At 42.6% G+C, this 15,970-nt stretch overlaps 1 protein-coding gene across 1 annotated transcript; it reads left to right on the forward strand.

Moving 5' to 3' along the window:
• The first annotated feature begins 145 nt into the window (after positions 1-145).
• On the forward strand, positions 146-4,808 carry LOC106605997 (FK506-binding protein 4). The gene is made up of 5 exons (XM_045718973.1): positions 146-581; positions 703-757; positions 3,503-3,617; positions 3,746-3,905; positions 4,346-4,808. Exons 1-4 carry the CDS (start codon positions 282-284, stop codon positions 3,903-3,905), a joined length of 630 nt encoding a protein of 209 aa, XP_045574929.1. The 5' UTR covers positions 146-281; the 3' UTR covers positions 4,346-4,808.
• Positions 4,809-15,970: the final 11,162 nt, after the last annotated feature.

The following is a 15,970-nucleotide window of genomic DNA, read 5'->3' on the forward strand; positions in this document are numbered from 1 at the left end:
CCAAAAGAAAAAAGAAGAAGAATAAGTGCGCTCCCCGCGGAGTCGACAGAAGCAGATGTTTCTGTTTTTCAGGGATATAGTGGATATAGTATTTTCAACCTGACTCCCGTTTCACCTGAAAACTGAAGTACGGACTCCGCTCAAGTACAGTGGGCGTCCACCTGTCCTTTCACACTCCATTGGTTCTTTCGCTCTGAGTCTGCGAGGACGTCGCCAACACTTCTGCCGAGCAGTCGACAGGGACCAGCGAAAACGACTGTTCCTTGGTCAAACTTCACGGCATGATGAAGACGCAGGGTGTGTTGGTGGGGGTGTCTCTACTGACTAGCGTAGCTCTACTGGGACTGATAAACGTGCGGCGGAAAGAAGAGGTGAAGGAGCAGAAACATGTATCGTTCGAGACGATTAAACTGCGTGTGACCAGAGACGTACTGGGAGAGTACCAACACGAGGTAATCAGAGCCCACAACCTGCTGGACAAGACTAAGGCTCAGGTGGATACTCTGGGGTCAGAACTCCCCCCACTGCAGGCTGCAGAGGCCAAGAAGAAGAGTGAACTGGAGGCATGCCAGGGAGAAAAGGTAAGGAAGGAGGGATATGTCTGGGGTTTAGAGTGTACACAATTGATTTCGTGTGTGTGTGTGTGTGTGTGTGTGTGTGTGTGTGTGTGTGTGTGTGTGTGTGTTTTCTCTCCTGTCACAGAAACATGTCGCTGATGAGGTGGGGGCCGTTGAGGCAGAGAACAGTAACTCCAAAAGTGAGTGTTTAAACACCCGAAACTCTATGGTTACATCAACACTCTTCTGAAAGGATCTTTGCCTTATTCCTGGTACGACCATAACATGCATGTGTAACCGATGTGAAATGGCTAGTTAGTTAGCGGTGGTGCGCGCTAATAGCGTTTCAATCGGTGACGTCACTCGCTCTGAGACTTGAAGTAGGGTTTCCCCTTGCGTTGCAAGGGCCGCGGCTTTTGTGGCGCGATGGGTAACGATGCTTCGTGGGTGTCAGTTGATGTGTGCAAGGGTCCCTGGTTCAAGCCCAGGTTGGGGCGAAGAGAGGGACGGAGGACCAACACTGTTACAAATGATAGTTCACTGCTCCTCAATGAAGTGGACGTCTATTAAGACCAGGGGCGAAAATCTGATATCAACTTTGGAGGGGACAATTACATTACATTTTCTCAAGAGCAATTCCTGAGGGGGACACCAAAAGTAGTGCTGTAACACATAGCCTACGTTTAATATGGTAAATGTATATTGAGGAACCAAAGAAATAAGGTGTTTGCCGTACTCCTAACTACCGGTACCCAAAACTACACAACTAATCACAACAGCAATACCATTGCCTTTAACAAATCTTAGTTCAGTCACCAGTTTAAGTTGAGAGTGGGGGTATCCATGGCATTTTCCAATTATGTTCCTATTTTACAAGTCAAAAAAATTGAGAACCTTTCATAATGTTGCCAAACAAAGACTCAACAAACTTACCTGAGACTCCCTGTCTCTGCCAGTCTGTCCCTGCATATCTGTCCCCAACTCTGCTGTCTGTGTGCCATCTGTTGCCTGCTCTGCCTAATGACATCATTGTGAAACATTTCCATTAGAATTACATTTTTTTCTTATGAACATTTTATCAACTAGTCTTTGAGATATTAGGCTACTAGGGTTCTTACTTTGCGTTTTGGTGTACTGAAAAATACTCTGATGTCCGTCTTTTTTCTGCCATTTTTCTGCCATTTTTCTACCTGGTTGGCTACACACACACAGTATGTAGGTTATTTACAGTAGGAGATGGGCTTCTATCATCTTATCTTCTATCATTCTATATGGGCTTCGATCTAAAAGGTAGCTAGCAAATGTGAAAAGGATTGCAGTGACAAGAGTTGACAGCTGTATGAGTTCACCATTTACACAACATATGCTGCAACCTTTTGTAATTTTAATCGTTTGTTTCATATTGGCTGGCTTCTAACAATAGCTGAATTTGCAAAGCTAGCGAGCACCAATTCAGTGGTGTTTGCTATAATCTTTGCTACCCGGGTTAAATAAAGATGAAATAAAATATATAAATAAAAGTTCCCTTGCAACAATTTAGCTTTTGGAACGAGACCATTAAATCTATTTAAAACAATGGTAGAAGAGAGTGTAGTTCTGTTCAGTTTATCGCTAACCTTATCACAGGGACTTTGAAGCACTAACTTACATGCATGCTGATCTTGGAATAAATTGATGATAGCAAAGATAACATCTTTGACGACGCCACATAAATGGAATAGGTACTAGCTAGCTTAATAGTTAATATTTGCGCGCTAGCTCTGCATATTCAGCTAGTGTGTGTGCGCGATTGACTGGATTAACCTCACGTCAGTTACGTGCATTGAGTGCCTTTCAGACAGTAGATACGACCTCTACGTTACCTCGCAAGCTAAGGAACTGGCAGTGGATCAAACCATTGTGAGGCAAAGGGTGGGGGGGGGGGTCGCAATCTTTTGAAACTTAAAAACGAGCTATTAAGTGTCTATAATCAGCACAATTGCTTTCATTGCGTATTATTAATATTATTTAAATTACATAGTTATGTTTCAGTGATATATTGGGGGGGACAAATCATATTTTTCCCAGGATAAAGGGGGTCGTGTCCCCCCGTCCCCCCCGGGATTTCCGCCCCTGATTAAGACAGCTCCCCGCACCTCTGATTCAGAGTGGTTGGGTTAAATGCAGAAGACACATTTCTGTTGAATGCATTCAGTTGTGCAACTAACTAGGTTTTCCCTTCCCTTTCACAGTGAACTATAACATAAAACAGGTCCGTGACCAGTTCTAGGTGCAAGCTTTGTTTTCTCTTCTAAATATTTTGGTGGATGAAAGAGACATCTTGTGGTGGAATAGGCTCATTGCAGGTCGCTAGGTTTAAGAGTAGTATTCTGTTTATGCGACGGGTCTTATTGAATATGTTTTATTCACTAACCTGTCTTTTAGTATCCCCCTATCTCTGTCCTGTAGCCTCTAGCTCCATGTTGTGTCTCTGTCCTGTAGCCTCTAGCTCCATGTTGTGTCTCTGTCCTGTAGCCTCTAGCTCCATGTTGTCTCTGTCCTGTAGCCTCTAGCTCCATGTTGTGCCTCTGTCCTGTAGCCTCTAGCTCCATGTTGTGTCTCTGTCCTGTAGCCTCTAGCTCCATGTTGTGTCTCTGTCCTGTAGCCTCTAGCCCCCTGTTCTGTCCTGTAGCCTCTAGCCCCCTGTTCTGTCCTGTAGCATCTAACCCCATGTTCTGTCCTGTAGCATCTAACCCCATGTTCTGTCCTGTAGCCTCTAGCTCCATATTGTGTCCTGTAGCCTCTAGCTCCATATTGTGTCCTGTAGCCTCTAACCCCCTGTTCTGTCCTGTAGCCTCTAACCCCCTGTTCTGTCCTGTAGCCTCTAACCCCCTGTTCTGTCCTGTAGCCTCTAGCTCCATATTGTGTCCTGTAGCATCTAACCCCCTCTCTGTCTGTTCCTGTAGCTGAGTTTGAGAAGCAAAAGGCTGCCTGGGTAGCAGAGGTGACATCTCTCAAACAGCAGGTAGAGAAGCGCAGCAAAGTGTGTGTCTTTGTGAAGAAGGACTCTGTAGAGGGAAGGTAAGAGACTGGGACTGGAGGCTTGAACATGGAACCCCTCTATACATGTCCATCTGTATGTATACCTGTACACCACAGGTATATGGACACTTGCACACTTTAGCTCTATGTGTCTCTGACTCCCAAAGGAAACTGTGTGGGGATGAACCGCCTAAACAAGAGGCCGCTCCAAAACCAGATGCCCCCAAAGCAGAAGAACCCAAACCTGATTCTCCTAAAGAAGCCCCTAAACAAGAAGCCGTCCCCAAACCAGAAGAACCCAAACCTGAGGCCCCAAAGATGAGATGAGCTGAGTATCTTTTGTTCTGTCTTTTTCTGTTAGCATTCCACTGATTGGTATTGTCTTGATAGCATTAGGAAACAGCTTATAACATGTATCTTCATTGCTATGTAGAAATGCCAGATGACTCAAAAACACCATCATAAAAAAAGGCTTCTATCATTAAAAAGGATAGTATTTCTGTCAAATACAGTGTCACTATCTTTTGAGTCTTGCTGTCTGGGACTGTATTAGAGTTGACTGGAGTGTCAGTATGATGTTAACCAGCTTTATGATGTCCTAGTTATAATTCCCATCTCTCATTGTTGACAGAGGTGTGTGCATGACAGATGTGTGATCTGTCTTCTCTGGAACAATGTCTCATCTGTCTATCAGGATGTTGGTTGTATTTGCCTTTATTGTGTGAAGGATGACTGACTCTTTCATTTTGATCTTTGTTTGTTATTAGGGTGGGCGACGAGAACGAGAAGAGCAACATGGAATCAAAGAAAAGACAAGGAAGGCGGATGAAAAATGGAGACCATCTGCAGGACATTTCTCTGTTCCTTTTTAAACTCGTCAGAAGTTGTCCTTCATGCTACTTTAGAGTGTCTATTAACTACCATCTAACATGAGTGGATATTGAATACTTTTTGTTAACCTTGTCCATTCCTCTCTCTCAGTATGACCCTCCCTCGGGGGGTGTTTGTGTGTGGGATTAGAACAAATGTGTATGTGCCACCAGTATCGACCAATCGGAAAGTCCATAGCCTCTCTCTGTCACTCCTCATCATCCTCACTCTGTTACCCCGGTGACGGTATTATGCAGTGGTGGCGACCATAGCATTGACCAATCAAAAGTCGTGGATTAAACTAACTGTTATTTCTGTTAGTCTGATTCTGATGTAATAAAGCTTAACCCTAAAGGAAAATGTTGAATGTGTGAATGTGGATTTTATTAACTATTGATACAGAACCATTTCATATTTAATGTGAGCACAAACATTGGCATTGTTTACTGTATGTTCTGAGTCCCTCCATCTTTAAACATTAAGGCAAATAACTAATAACAACTGCTGGAGATCTGTTAGAGTATCACAATGATGTATAACTCATTTAGAATGTCACCTCAAATTTATTGGCACCCTTGATAATGATGAGCAAAAAGTACTATATAATAAACACAAATATTGAGCTATTGTATATTGTATGCTCAAATAAATAAAATATTTATAGTAATACAATTGCTCAAAGAAAAATATTTTGTTGAACAAGGATTTATTTTTTTCATCTCAAAGACAAATGTCAAAGTTATTGTCACACCTGCTTTCAATGCTTTGTGTACCCACACCTAGCCAGGATAATGTTTCTGAGCCTTTTTCTAGGATGTTTTGAGATTGAAGGATCTTAGACCATTCCTACATACAGAATCTTTTTCAGATCCCTGATATCTGTTGGCCTGCGCTTATGGACTGGCCTCTTCAGTTCAAACCACAGGTTTTTTTAGTCCGGAGACTAAGATGGCCATTGCAAAATGTTGATTTTTGTGGTCAATTAAGCATTTATTTGTGGATTTTTGATGTTTGCTTGGGGTCATTGTCTTACTGGAAGATCCACTTGCGGCCAAGTCAGCCTTTTTGTCAAAAATATTTTTGTACTACTTGGTAGAGTTCAGGATGCTGTTGACCTTAACAAGGGCCCCAGGACAAGTGGAAGCAAAACAGCCTTTTAACATCAAAGATCCGCCACCATATTTTACAGTAGGTATGAGGTTATTTTCTGCATATGCATTCTTCTTTTGACACCAAACCCAACACTGGTGTGCATGGCCAAAGAGCTCTATTTCTTGTTCCAGTCAAAGTGCCAATGCCGTTTAGTAAACTCCAGGCGTTTACATATGCTGGTTGCTCTCAGTAAAGGCTTTTTACTGAAGCCCTTCCAAATAGCTAACTGGCATGGAGGTGGTGTCTTGTTGTAGATTTGGTGACCCGAAGATGCGACCAAGTTTTGCAATTTTACCACTACAACACTAGGGACAAGATATACTTGCATCCGATACCAGGCAAGTTTACCACTGTTCCAGTGGTTTTAAACTTCTAAATTGTTGCCTTAATGTTAGGTGGTATATTTGGTTTTTCAGAAAGAAAATCGTACACACTGCCTGATTTTATGAAAGTCAACAACCATGTCTCTTCTTATTTGTGAGTGCTTTGCCTTTCCCCATTGTGATGAATGACAGAGGGATTTTACATGCGTGTTACCTCATTTTTATGCCCCAGTGAAACAGGAAGCAATAGAAAGCCACAATTCACTTCCTTAAACTGAGATCAACTTAAAAAAAAAAAATGTTAATTCGGATAAAATAAAATGTAAGAATATTTAATGGTCCCAATAATTTAGACACGTGTCTTTTAGAGAATTAAATGTTTTTCTCTGTGCAATTGTATTGGTATAAAAGAAAATAATTGTCTTTATTTTTTTTCATACAATATACTATGGAGACCTCTGTCTTTCTGTCACTCCATCCCGTTCACTCTCTGTCCTTTTATCTTTGCCTTTCGCTTGCTCTCCCTCTCCTATCCATTTAATGTCTCCCCCTCTCCACCTTTCTCCCTCCTATCTCTTCCCCTCTGCCTCCCTCCCCTTCTCTCTTTTTATTCCCCCCTACCTCCCTCCACAGATGACAATGCTCCCTTCAGGCTTAAATTAGGCCTAGCCAATTAGGGAGCTATCATTCCGCTCCAGCAAACTCACAAGGTCACTGTTACCGCCTGGCAACTGTAGGACAGGGAGAGCAGAGAGAGTGGGGAAAGGGGCAGGAGTGAGGGATAGGACGGGGGAGTGGACCTCTGCCCAACATCCCACTAACATCACTAATACATATAGTATGTCCTGATATGCCTAATATCTGTCCTTAATCGAGCAATGAGGAAGTGGACAATTCAAATGATGTAAGGTGGTAGTCATGACGTTAAATGATTCTTAGTCATTCAGTTTAATATGAAAGTACTACATGTTCTAACAGTACAGGATAAATAGTATTAGAAATTAACAGATGACAAATCCTCAACAGATAAATAGAATCGTTGCTATTAGACTTAAATCATGCTGCAAAACTGAACCAGACTTCATTTACACTTTAAATTGTATTGTAAATGTATGATAAAATGTTTTACAATGTATAAGTTTAAGTATATGTAGTTGGAGCCTCATATACATTTTTTTTTAATAACCCTCTGTTGGTCCGTTTTGCTGGAAAACAGTCTGATTTTTTGTTGTTCATATTTACTTTATAATATCCTTTGTACCCTTTTTGTCCTACAGTAACCCAGTAGATTGCACATCTGAGGCAGGCTCATGATTGAAAGAAGGGAAGTAAACAGAATATTTGGATGTTTGTGAAATAAGACTGTGAATCCCCTCACACAACACAACACCAAACCCCTTGTTGAACTGGTTGATTTTCCCTTTTCAGATTCCTCCCTCATTCTACCCCTGAAGGTGTGGGTTCATACCACCCAGAGAAATGTTGCTCTGCTCTCATTGAGCCCTTCACCCATCATGATGACCCTTGACCTGCATTCAGTGTGAGATACACAGACACACGTCAGAATCTCACCAGATGACATCACAAGCCACCATGGGGTTCCATTGACAACCAGAGGTCACCTCGATGACTAAGGTCAACATGACGACTAGGTTCACCTTGACAACCAAGGGTCACCTTGACAACCAGGGCTCCTTGATGACATGGGGTGGTTGAAAATAAAGAAAAAGGCTGTAAGGAGAAAACACAGGTTATTTATAGCTTGTCTACAGTACATCCATCCACAGTAGGCCCACCACAGGGCCACTGCTGGAGGGAGCAACAATCAATCCAAACAACTTTCCTATCTACTAAACTCACAAAGATAGTCCACCTATAAGGCTGTATGTGACATTGTAGCCATAGTTACAGTGACGTTATAGCCATAGTTACAGCTAAGAACACATATTCAAACATGGAGTTAATTGACTTTAGTCTATGACCATGTGGGTGTGTGAGTGTGTGAACTCACAGCTGGATGAAAGTCTGATGTATTGATCCAGCTAATGCAGGGAGGAAGGGCCCTAGGCCACAGCAATCAATACACTCCTAATTATGTATGGGTGTGTGTGGAGCCCCCCAAATCTACAGGGGTGTATATATACCCCGTCCCACAGGGAACTCACACAAACTCCCACACACAGATCACAACCACACCACACACTGACACACAGCTACACACCACACAGCTACACACACACACATGTGTTCTCAAATACCCCAGCACTTTAAAAGACATAGACTTGTACTTACATACTTTACAGAAACTTCACAAACCTACGCACCCACATGCTGAGACCTAACACCTTTGTAACTAGAGTAGAACTGTGAATGGGACATGCATTGAACGGCTGTTGCTCTTCATGTCAACAACACAGAACAGGGGCAATGGATATGACACACACATACACTGGACCAAGATAAAGAGGACTACGCTATTGGGACATAGAAAACATTGTAAGTATAAGACTCTCTCTCTCTCGCTCGCTCTGTAGGACTGTTGGATCAGTTGGTTTCCTGTCTTTCATCTGTTTCGTCTGTCCCTCCAAACCCCACCTTCACTCCCTCCCCACAAAGGGCTCTTCCCTCTGCTCTGTTACTTTGCTGTAGGTGGAACTCTGGATATCATTCATGTCTGGTCCTCTCCCTATGAAACTAAATAACATGTTAAATGTGCACTTACATCAAATGTCTTAAACCCGTTTATACCACTGTTTTTTTATTTTTTATAAATTGTTCATGTTGATGTCCAAATTCACCTTTTCCTGATGTTTCGTTTTTCATCATCTCTCTAACTCTTAACACTGGCACACAAATGATCTGTCCTAAAAACCCACCCATATCTGTGTCCTTTCAGACAGAAGACAGGATGGCTGCATGGGGTCCTGTTTGGCCAGGGGCTGTGTGATATGTTTGATATTCGGTTGTTCTCCTGCGTAATCAAGTCAACTAAATATCAGACATATTCCTACAGAGCCTGGCACACATCTACAGACCCTGGATACTAACAGGCCAGTCGAGTCAGATAATCATGGTTTGTATTGTTTGTAAATCATTTAAAAAATGCGTTATTCATGAGCTATTATTTGACTTTATTCAAAAGAGTTATCCAGTTTTTGAATAGACGAGCATGGACGACTATATTGTAAATTAAAATGAAACAAACATTTCTATTTTATATCTCTTAACATTATTAAAATAACCAATTGACAACATTCAGGCAATGTAATGTAGTATTAGGCTATATAGAAGCCTGCTTAGATTTAGTTAAAAAATATATACCGTAAATTCCGGACTATAAGCCGCAACTTTTTTCCCACACTTTGAACCTCGCGGCTTAAACAATGACGCGGCTAATATATGGATTTTTCCCGCTTTACATTTTTTTTTTTTCAAAAAACCCACATTCTGTGACGTGCTCAGTTTTTTGGCGGCATGAAGCTTTCATTAGACCAATGAAATTGGCGAACGGGTTAAGGTCAAACAGTGATGAGAGTGACAATGAAAACGATCCAATATCGGATGAAGCAATTCTGAGGCTATTCAACTCCGACACCGAAGGAGATGACTTCAGTGGTTTCAGTGCACAGGAGGAGGAAGATAGTGACCAATGACTTTCTTGGTAGGCTACTGTTTACTGCTAATTTTTTATTTTTTGTTACAAGCCGTGTTTCGTTAAAGCCTATTTATTTTTGTTACAAGCCGTGCTTCGTTAAAGCCTATTTATTTTTTGTTACAAGCCGTGCTTCGTTAAAGCCTATTTATTTTTGTTACAAGCCGTGTTTCGTTAAAGCCTATTTATTTTTGTTACAAGCCGTGTTTCGTTAAAGCCTGTGTAAAGTTCATTTGTTTCAGTGTACCGGTAGGCACCTCCAGCTTATAGACATGTGCAGCTTATTTATGTTCAAAATTAAAAATATATAATTAATTCAGTGGGTGCGGCTTATATTCAGGTGCGCTCAATAGTCCGGAAATTACGGTATATTGTCTTTGCTATTGCATCTACTTTGAATAAAGACAGTTAAACCTCGAAAAGACTGATTGTAAAATGTTGCCACAGTGTTACAAGAGATAAGATCCGTGTCTGCTGTGTATACAGAAAACATTGAACAAATGAGAACTGAGGAGGTGTGAGGGTTAATGTCGTTTGACGTCAGAATATGTGTGTAGGGAATCCATCATCTCTTTTGCAATATTTGCACCTCCAGTTTGGCAGCTGCCAACAGACTCCGCCCACAAAACAAACAACCATTTACAGTTCACAGATAGGAAGTGGTCCAGTGCCATAGCAGCCCATCCCAGTCCCACAGATAGGAAGTGGTCCAGTGCCATAGCAGCCCATCTCAGTCCCACAGATAAGAAGTGGTCCAGTGCCATAGCAGCCCATCCCAGTCCCACAGATAGGAAGTGGTCCAGTGCCATAGCAGCCCATCCCAGTCCCACAGATAGGAAGTGGTCCATGGCCATAGCAGCCCATCCCAGTCCCACAAATAGGAAGTGGTCCATGGTCATAGCAGCCCATCCCAGTCCCACAGATAAGAAGTGGTCCAGTGCCATAGCAGCCCATCCCAGTCCCACAAATAGGAAGTGGTCCATGGTCATAGCAGCCCATCCCAGTCCCACAGATAAGAAGTGGTCCATGGTCATAGCAGCCCATCCCAGTCCCACAGATAAGAAGTGGTCCATGGTCATAGCAGCCCATCCCAGTCCCACAGATAGGAAGTGGTCCATGGTCATAGCAGCCCATCCCAGTCCCACAGATAGGAAGTGGTCCATGGCCATAGCAGCCCATCCCAGTCCCACAGATAGGAAGTGGTCCATGGTCATAGCAGCCTATCCCAATCCCACATATAGGAAGTAGTCCAAACTGGGGAGGCTGCTGATGTTGCCTCTACATTTAAGAGGATGCACGTGGATTGGCCTTCCAAAAACTCCACATCAAATTATCAAACCTCATGGAGACAGTAAAACTGAGATATTTTCCTCTCTCGTTGTCTCATTTCCCCTCCCTCCCTCCCTCCCTAGCTGTCTTCCTCCCTGGCTGTCTTCCTCCCACCCTCCCTCACTCTTTCTTCCTCTCTTCCCCCTTGCTCGATCTGTTGTTCTCTTTTTCTCCCACACCCTTTCTCCCTCTTCTCTCCCTTACTCACCCCTCTCTGAATCCATGTCGCTCAACAGTATTACGTATGCAGAGATATTGCGAGAAGTCTTCGGCAGGCTATTTTTATATTTTAATTATCATATCTTTGACTTAGTTTGGAATGAGAGACTTTCCACATTACTTCCAGACACTAAGAGTTCATGCTAGTCGCTAAGCAACGGCTAATGTGATTAAGGATAATGAGTAATATCATCATGTGTGTCACGCCCTGACCTTAGAGAGCCTTTTTATTTCTCTATTTGGTTAGGTCAGGGTGTGATTTGGGTGGGTATTCTAGTTTTTCTATTTCTTTGTTGGCCGGGTATGGTTCCCAATCAGAGGCAGCTGTCTATCGTTGTCTCTGATTGGGGATCATACTTAGGCAGCCTTTTTCCCACCTTAGTTTGTGGGATCTTCTTTTTAGTACTGTGCTGTATGCCCTACTGAATGTTAAGTTTTCATTTGTATTTGTTTTGGGTGTTCATTTAATAAATTGAATATGTACGCCTACCACGCTGCACCTTGGTCCAATCCTTCCATGGACGAACGTAACAATGTGTGTGATGTATACATGCAGTGGTGGAAAAAAATACCCAATTGTCATACTTGAGTAAAAGGAAAGATACCTTAATAGAAAATGACAAGTAAAAGTGAAAGTCACCTGGTAAAGTACTACTTGAGTAAAAGTAAACAATTATTTAGTTTCAAAAAGTAAAAAGTACCACATTTTTTAAAGAAATGTAGTTAAGTAAAAGTTGTCAAAAATATAAGTAATAAAGTACAGATACCCCCAAAATGCATTATTTTTATTTATACATTTATTTTTTAGGGGGTAGATCAGCTTTAATATTGCAGATAGAATGTAGCTTCCATCAATGTAATTGTCTGCATCACTTCCAATCCCCCATATATTTTTTTGCAAATATATATTCACATATAAACTCAGCAAAAAAAGAAACGTCCCTTTTTTAGGACCTTGTCATTCAAAGATAATTCGTAAAAATCCAAATAACTTAACAGATCTTCATTGTAAAGGGTTTAAACACCGTTTCCCATGCTTGTTCAATGAACCATAAACAATTAATGAACATGGACCTGTGGAACGGTCTTTAAGACACTAGCAGTTTACAGACCGTAGGCAATTAAGGTCACAGTTATGAAAACTTAGCACACTAAAGAGGCCTTTCTATTGACTCTGAAAAACACCAAAAGAAAGAAGTCCAGGGTCCCTGCTCTTCTGCGTGAACGTACCTTAGACATGCTGCAAGTAGGCATGAGGACTGCAGATGTCCATACTGTGAGATGCCTAAGACAGCGCTACAGGGAGACAGGACGGACAGCTTATCGTCCTCGCAGTGGCAGGCCACGTGTAACAACACCTGCACAGGATCGGTACATCCGAACATCACACCTGCGGGACAGGTACAGGATGGCAACAACAACTGCCCTAGTTACACCAGGAACGCACAATCCCTCCATCAGTGCTCAGACTGTCCGCAATAGGCTGAAAGAGGCTGGACTGAGGGCTTGTAGGCCTGTTGTAAGGCAGGTCCTCACCAGACATCACCGGCAACAACGTCGCCTATAGGCACAAACCCACCGTCGCTGGACCAGACAAGACTGGCAAAAAATGCTCTTCACTGACGAGTCGCGGTTTTGTCTCACCAGGGGTGATGGTCAGATTCGCATTTATCGTCGAAGGAATGAGCGTTACAACGAGGCCTGTACTCTGGAGCGGGATCGATTTAGATGTGGAGGGTCCGTCATGGTCTGGGGCGGTGTGTCACAGCATCATCGGACTGACCTTGTTGTCATTGCAAGCAATCTCAACGCTCATCCTGACTTGACCCTCCAGCATGACAATACCACCAGCCATACTGCTCGTTCTGTGCATGATTTTTTGCAAGACAGGAATGTTAGTGTTCTGCCATGGCCAGCGAAGAGCCCGTAACTCAATCCCATTGAGCACGTCTGGGACCTGTTGGATTCGAGGGTGAGGGCTAGGGCCATTCCCCCCAGAAAGGTTTGGGAACTTGCAGGTGCCTTGGTGGAAGGGTGGGGTAACATCTCACAGCAAGAACTGGCAAACCTGGTGCAGTCCATGAGGAGGCGATGCACTGCAGTACTTAATGCAGCTGGTGGCCACACCAGATACTGACTGTTACTTTTGATTTTGACCCCCTCTTTGTTCAGGGACACATTCAATTTCTGTTAGTCACGTCTGTGGAACTTGTTCAGTTTATGTCTCAGTTGTTGAATCTTGTTATGTTCATACAAATATTTACACATGTTAAGTTTGCTGAAAATAAAAGCAGTTGACAGTGAGAAGACGTTTCTTTTTTTGCTGAGTTTACATACATACACATACACACTGTACATACATAGATACATACATATACACATACATAAATATATACATACATAGATACATATACATACACATCTTTATATATATTTTCCTTTATTACTTTCTAACCCTACCACCCCTCCCCTAATTGGAGTAAACTAGTGAACAACAACACTTAGGCTTCTACTTCCAGCTTATACATACTATATACATTTTATGGCACAGTCTATTTTACAATAGTTATATTTTGTTTGTTTTTACTCCTGTCCTTCCGCTAACCTCAACCTCTCCATCTGTTTCTTTCACAAAATTTCTGAACCAATATATGTTTTACGGTAGTTATCTTGTTGTTATTTGAATTCTGGGCCAACTCCCCGTGCTTACCGGAAGCAGCGTGGTACTGGTCAGGCACCGTGTTATGCTGTGAAGCGCACAGAGCCGCCCGCCTGTCCGGAGCCGCCAGAGCCGCCCGCCTGTCCGGAGCCGCCAGAGCCGCCCGCCTGTCCGGAGCCGCCAGAGTCGCCCGCCTGTCCGGAGCCGCCCGCCAGCCGGGCGCAGCCAGAGACGCCCGCCAACCGGGCGCAGCCAGGGACGCCCGCCAGCCGGGCGCAGCCAGGGACGCCCGCCAGCCGGGCGCAGCCAGAGGGACGCCCGCCAGTCCTCCGGTGCAGCTAGGGGAGCCACCAAAGTGGGCTAAGCCAAGAGTGGAGCGGGGTCCACGTCCCGCACCAGAGCCGCCGCCGTAGGAAGGCCCACCCAGACCCTCCTCTTCAGAGTCAGGTTTTGCGGCCGGAGTCCGCACCTTTGGGGGGGGGTACTGTAACGCCCTGGTCATAGAGAGGGTTTTTTTTGTTCTCTATTTTGGTTAGGCCAGGGTGTTACATGGGTGGGCGTTCTATGTTTATTTTTCTATGTTGGTTTGTTTCTTTAGTTGGCCGTGTGTGGCTCTCAATCAGGAACAGCTGTAGTTCGTTGTTGCTGATTGGGAGTCATACATAGGCAGCCTGTTTTTCCTTTGGGTTTTGTTGGTGATTGCTTTCTGTTTCGTTGTGAGTACCTGACAGAACTGTCGGCTGTCGTTTTTTTGTTTATTTGAAAAGTGTTCTATTTTTCTGTTTATTAAAATCTTGAATATGAATACACATCCTCCGCTGCACCTTGGTCTCATTGCGACAACAATTAGGATAAATGTATTGCACATCACATTGATGTCAATTTGACTGATGTGGGTAGTAGTGTATACTGGGTGGGTGGGTTTTCTGACGTCAGAGGATATGAATATCTATCAGATGCTGCTTACCCAGGATAGGACAGAATATATCAATATGGTTTCACAGCAGCACCATAGATCTCTATATCTCCTGTGTGTATCACCCACGGTGTGTGTGTATTGTTTTGTGAGTGTTATCAGGACACCCAAGGTGGTGAATGCAAACAATTTCAAGAAAAAATAACATGAATGTGTATAAACAACAGATTACTAGATAAACTCTGACACACACACACACACACACACACACACAAAACAAAACTTTGAAATAGTATAACATTGCCTATATCAACATAATTAGATGGCTGCATGTTTCTAAGAAATGTAATGACATTCATTATAAAGGTCAGTGAAACATAGTGATGCCATATTCACAAACACATTTTAAAGCAAGAATCCTTAGTTGCTACATCCATTTTAGGACTTAAAGATATACAGTATAGCCATTGATTCTTGAAGAATATAACTTCTAAATGCCTCATGGGCTTAGTTCAACTGTCATACACCATCTTAACCCAAAATATAGGCTTGTTATACTCCAATGTTTGTAAACAAAGTACATGTAAACAAACACTGTACAGCCTCAAAACATGGTTAAAACAATAATATTGATATCATGGATGGTCAGTCCTTGCATACATAGCTCTTGCTTTCAATTTGAAAGTGGTTTCATTTCTCCAGGCCCATCCCTCGGCTTTTTACTAAAACACAGGCGGGGTTAGCCACTTTGTTTTTGTTTCAATTAAGGATTACAGCTTTAATGACTCATAAGTGATAGAACCTCTTGTTATAGATAATGACTGATATGCATGAATGTATTAATGTAATTGCATCATAAAGCAATTGTTGGACAATGCAGCCATTAAAAGACTTCCTCGTAATCTAAATTGCAATGGGTAAAGTTGAAGTCGGAAGTTTACATATACCTTAGCCAAATACATTTAAACTCAGTTTTTCACAATTCCTGACATTTAATCCGAGTAAAAATTCCCAGTCTTAGGTTAGTTAGGATCACCACTTTATTTTAAGAATGTGAAATGTCAGAATAATAGTTGAGAGAATGATTTATTTCAGCTTTTATTTCTTTCATCACATTCCCAGTGGGTCAGAAGTTTACATACACTCAATTAGTATTTGGTAGCATTGCCTTTAAATTGTTTAACTTGGGTCAAACATTTTTGGGTAGCCTTCCACAAGTTTCCCACAATAAGTTGGGGGAATTTTGGCCCATTCCTCCTGACAGAGCTGGTG

The sequence above is a fragment of the Salmo salar genome, chromosome ssa05 (assembly GCF_905237065.1).
Source record: "Salmo salar chromosome ssa05, Ssal_v3.1, whole genome shotgun sequence".
NCBI classification, from domain to species: domain Eukaryota; kingdom Metazoa; phylum Chordata; class Actinopteri; order Salmoniformes; family Salmonidae; genus Salmo; species Salmo salar.

Excerpts from the sequence above, each read along its gene's own strand:
- LOC106605997 (XM_045718973.1), top strand. The coding sequence starts at position 282 with ATGATGAAGACGCAGGGTGTGTTGGTGGGGGTGTCTCTACTGACTAGC. Across the intron at positions 758-3,502 it reads AGAGAACAGTAACTCCAAAA|CTGAGTTTGAGAAGCAAAAG; the intron begins GTGAGTGTTTAA and ends CTGTTCCTGTAG. Across the intron at positions 3,618-3,745 it reads AAGGACTCTGTAGAGGGAAG|GAAACTGTGTGGGGATGAAC; the intron begins GTAAGAGACTGG and ends TGACTCCCAAAG.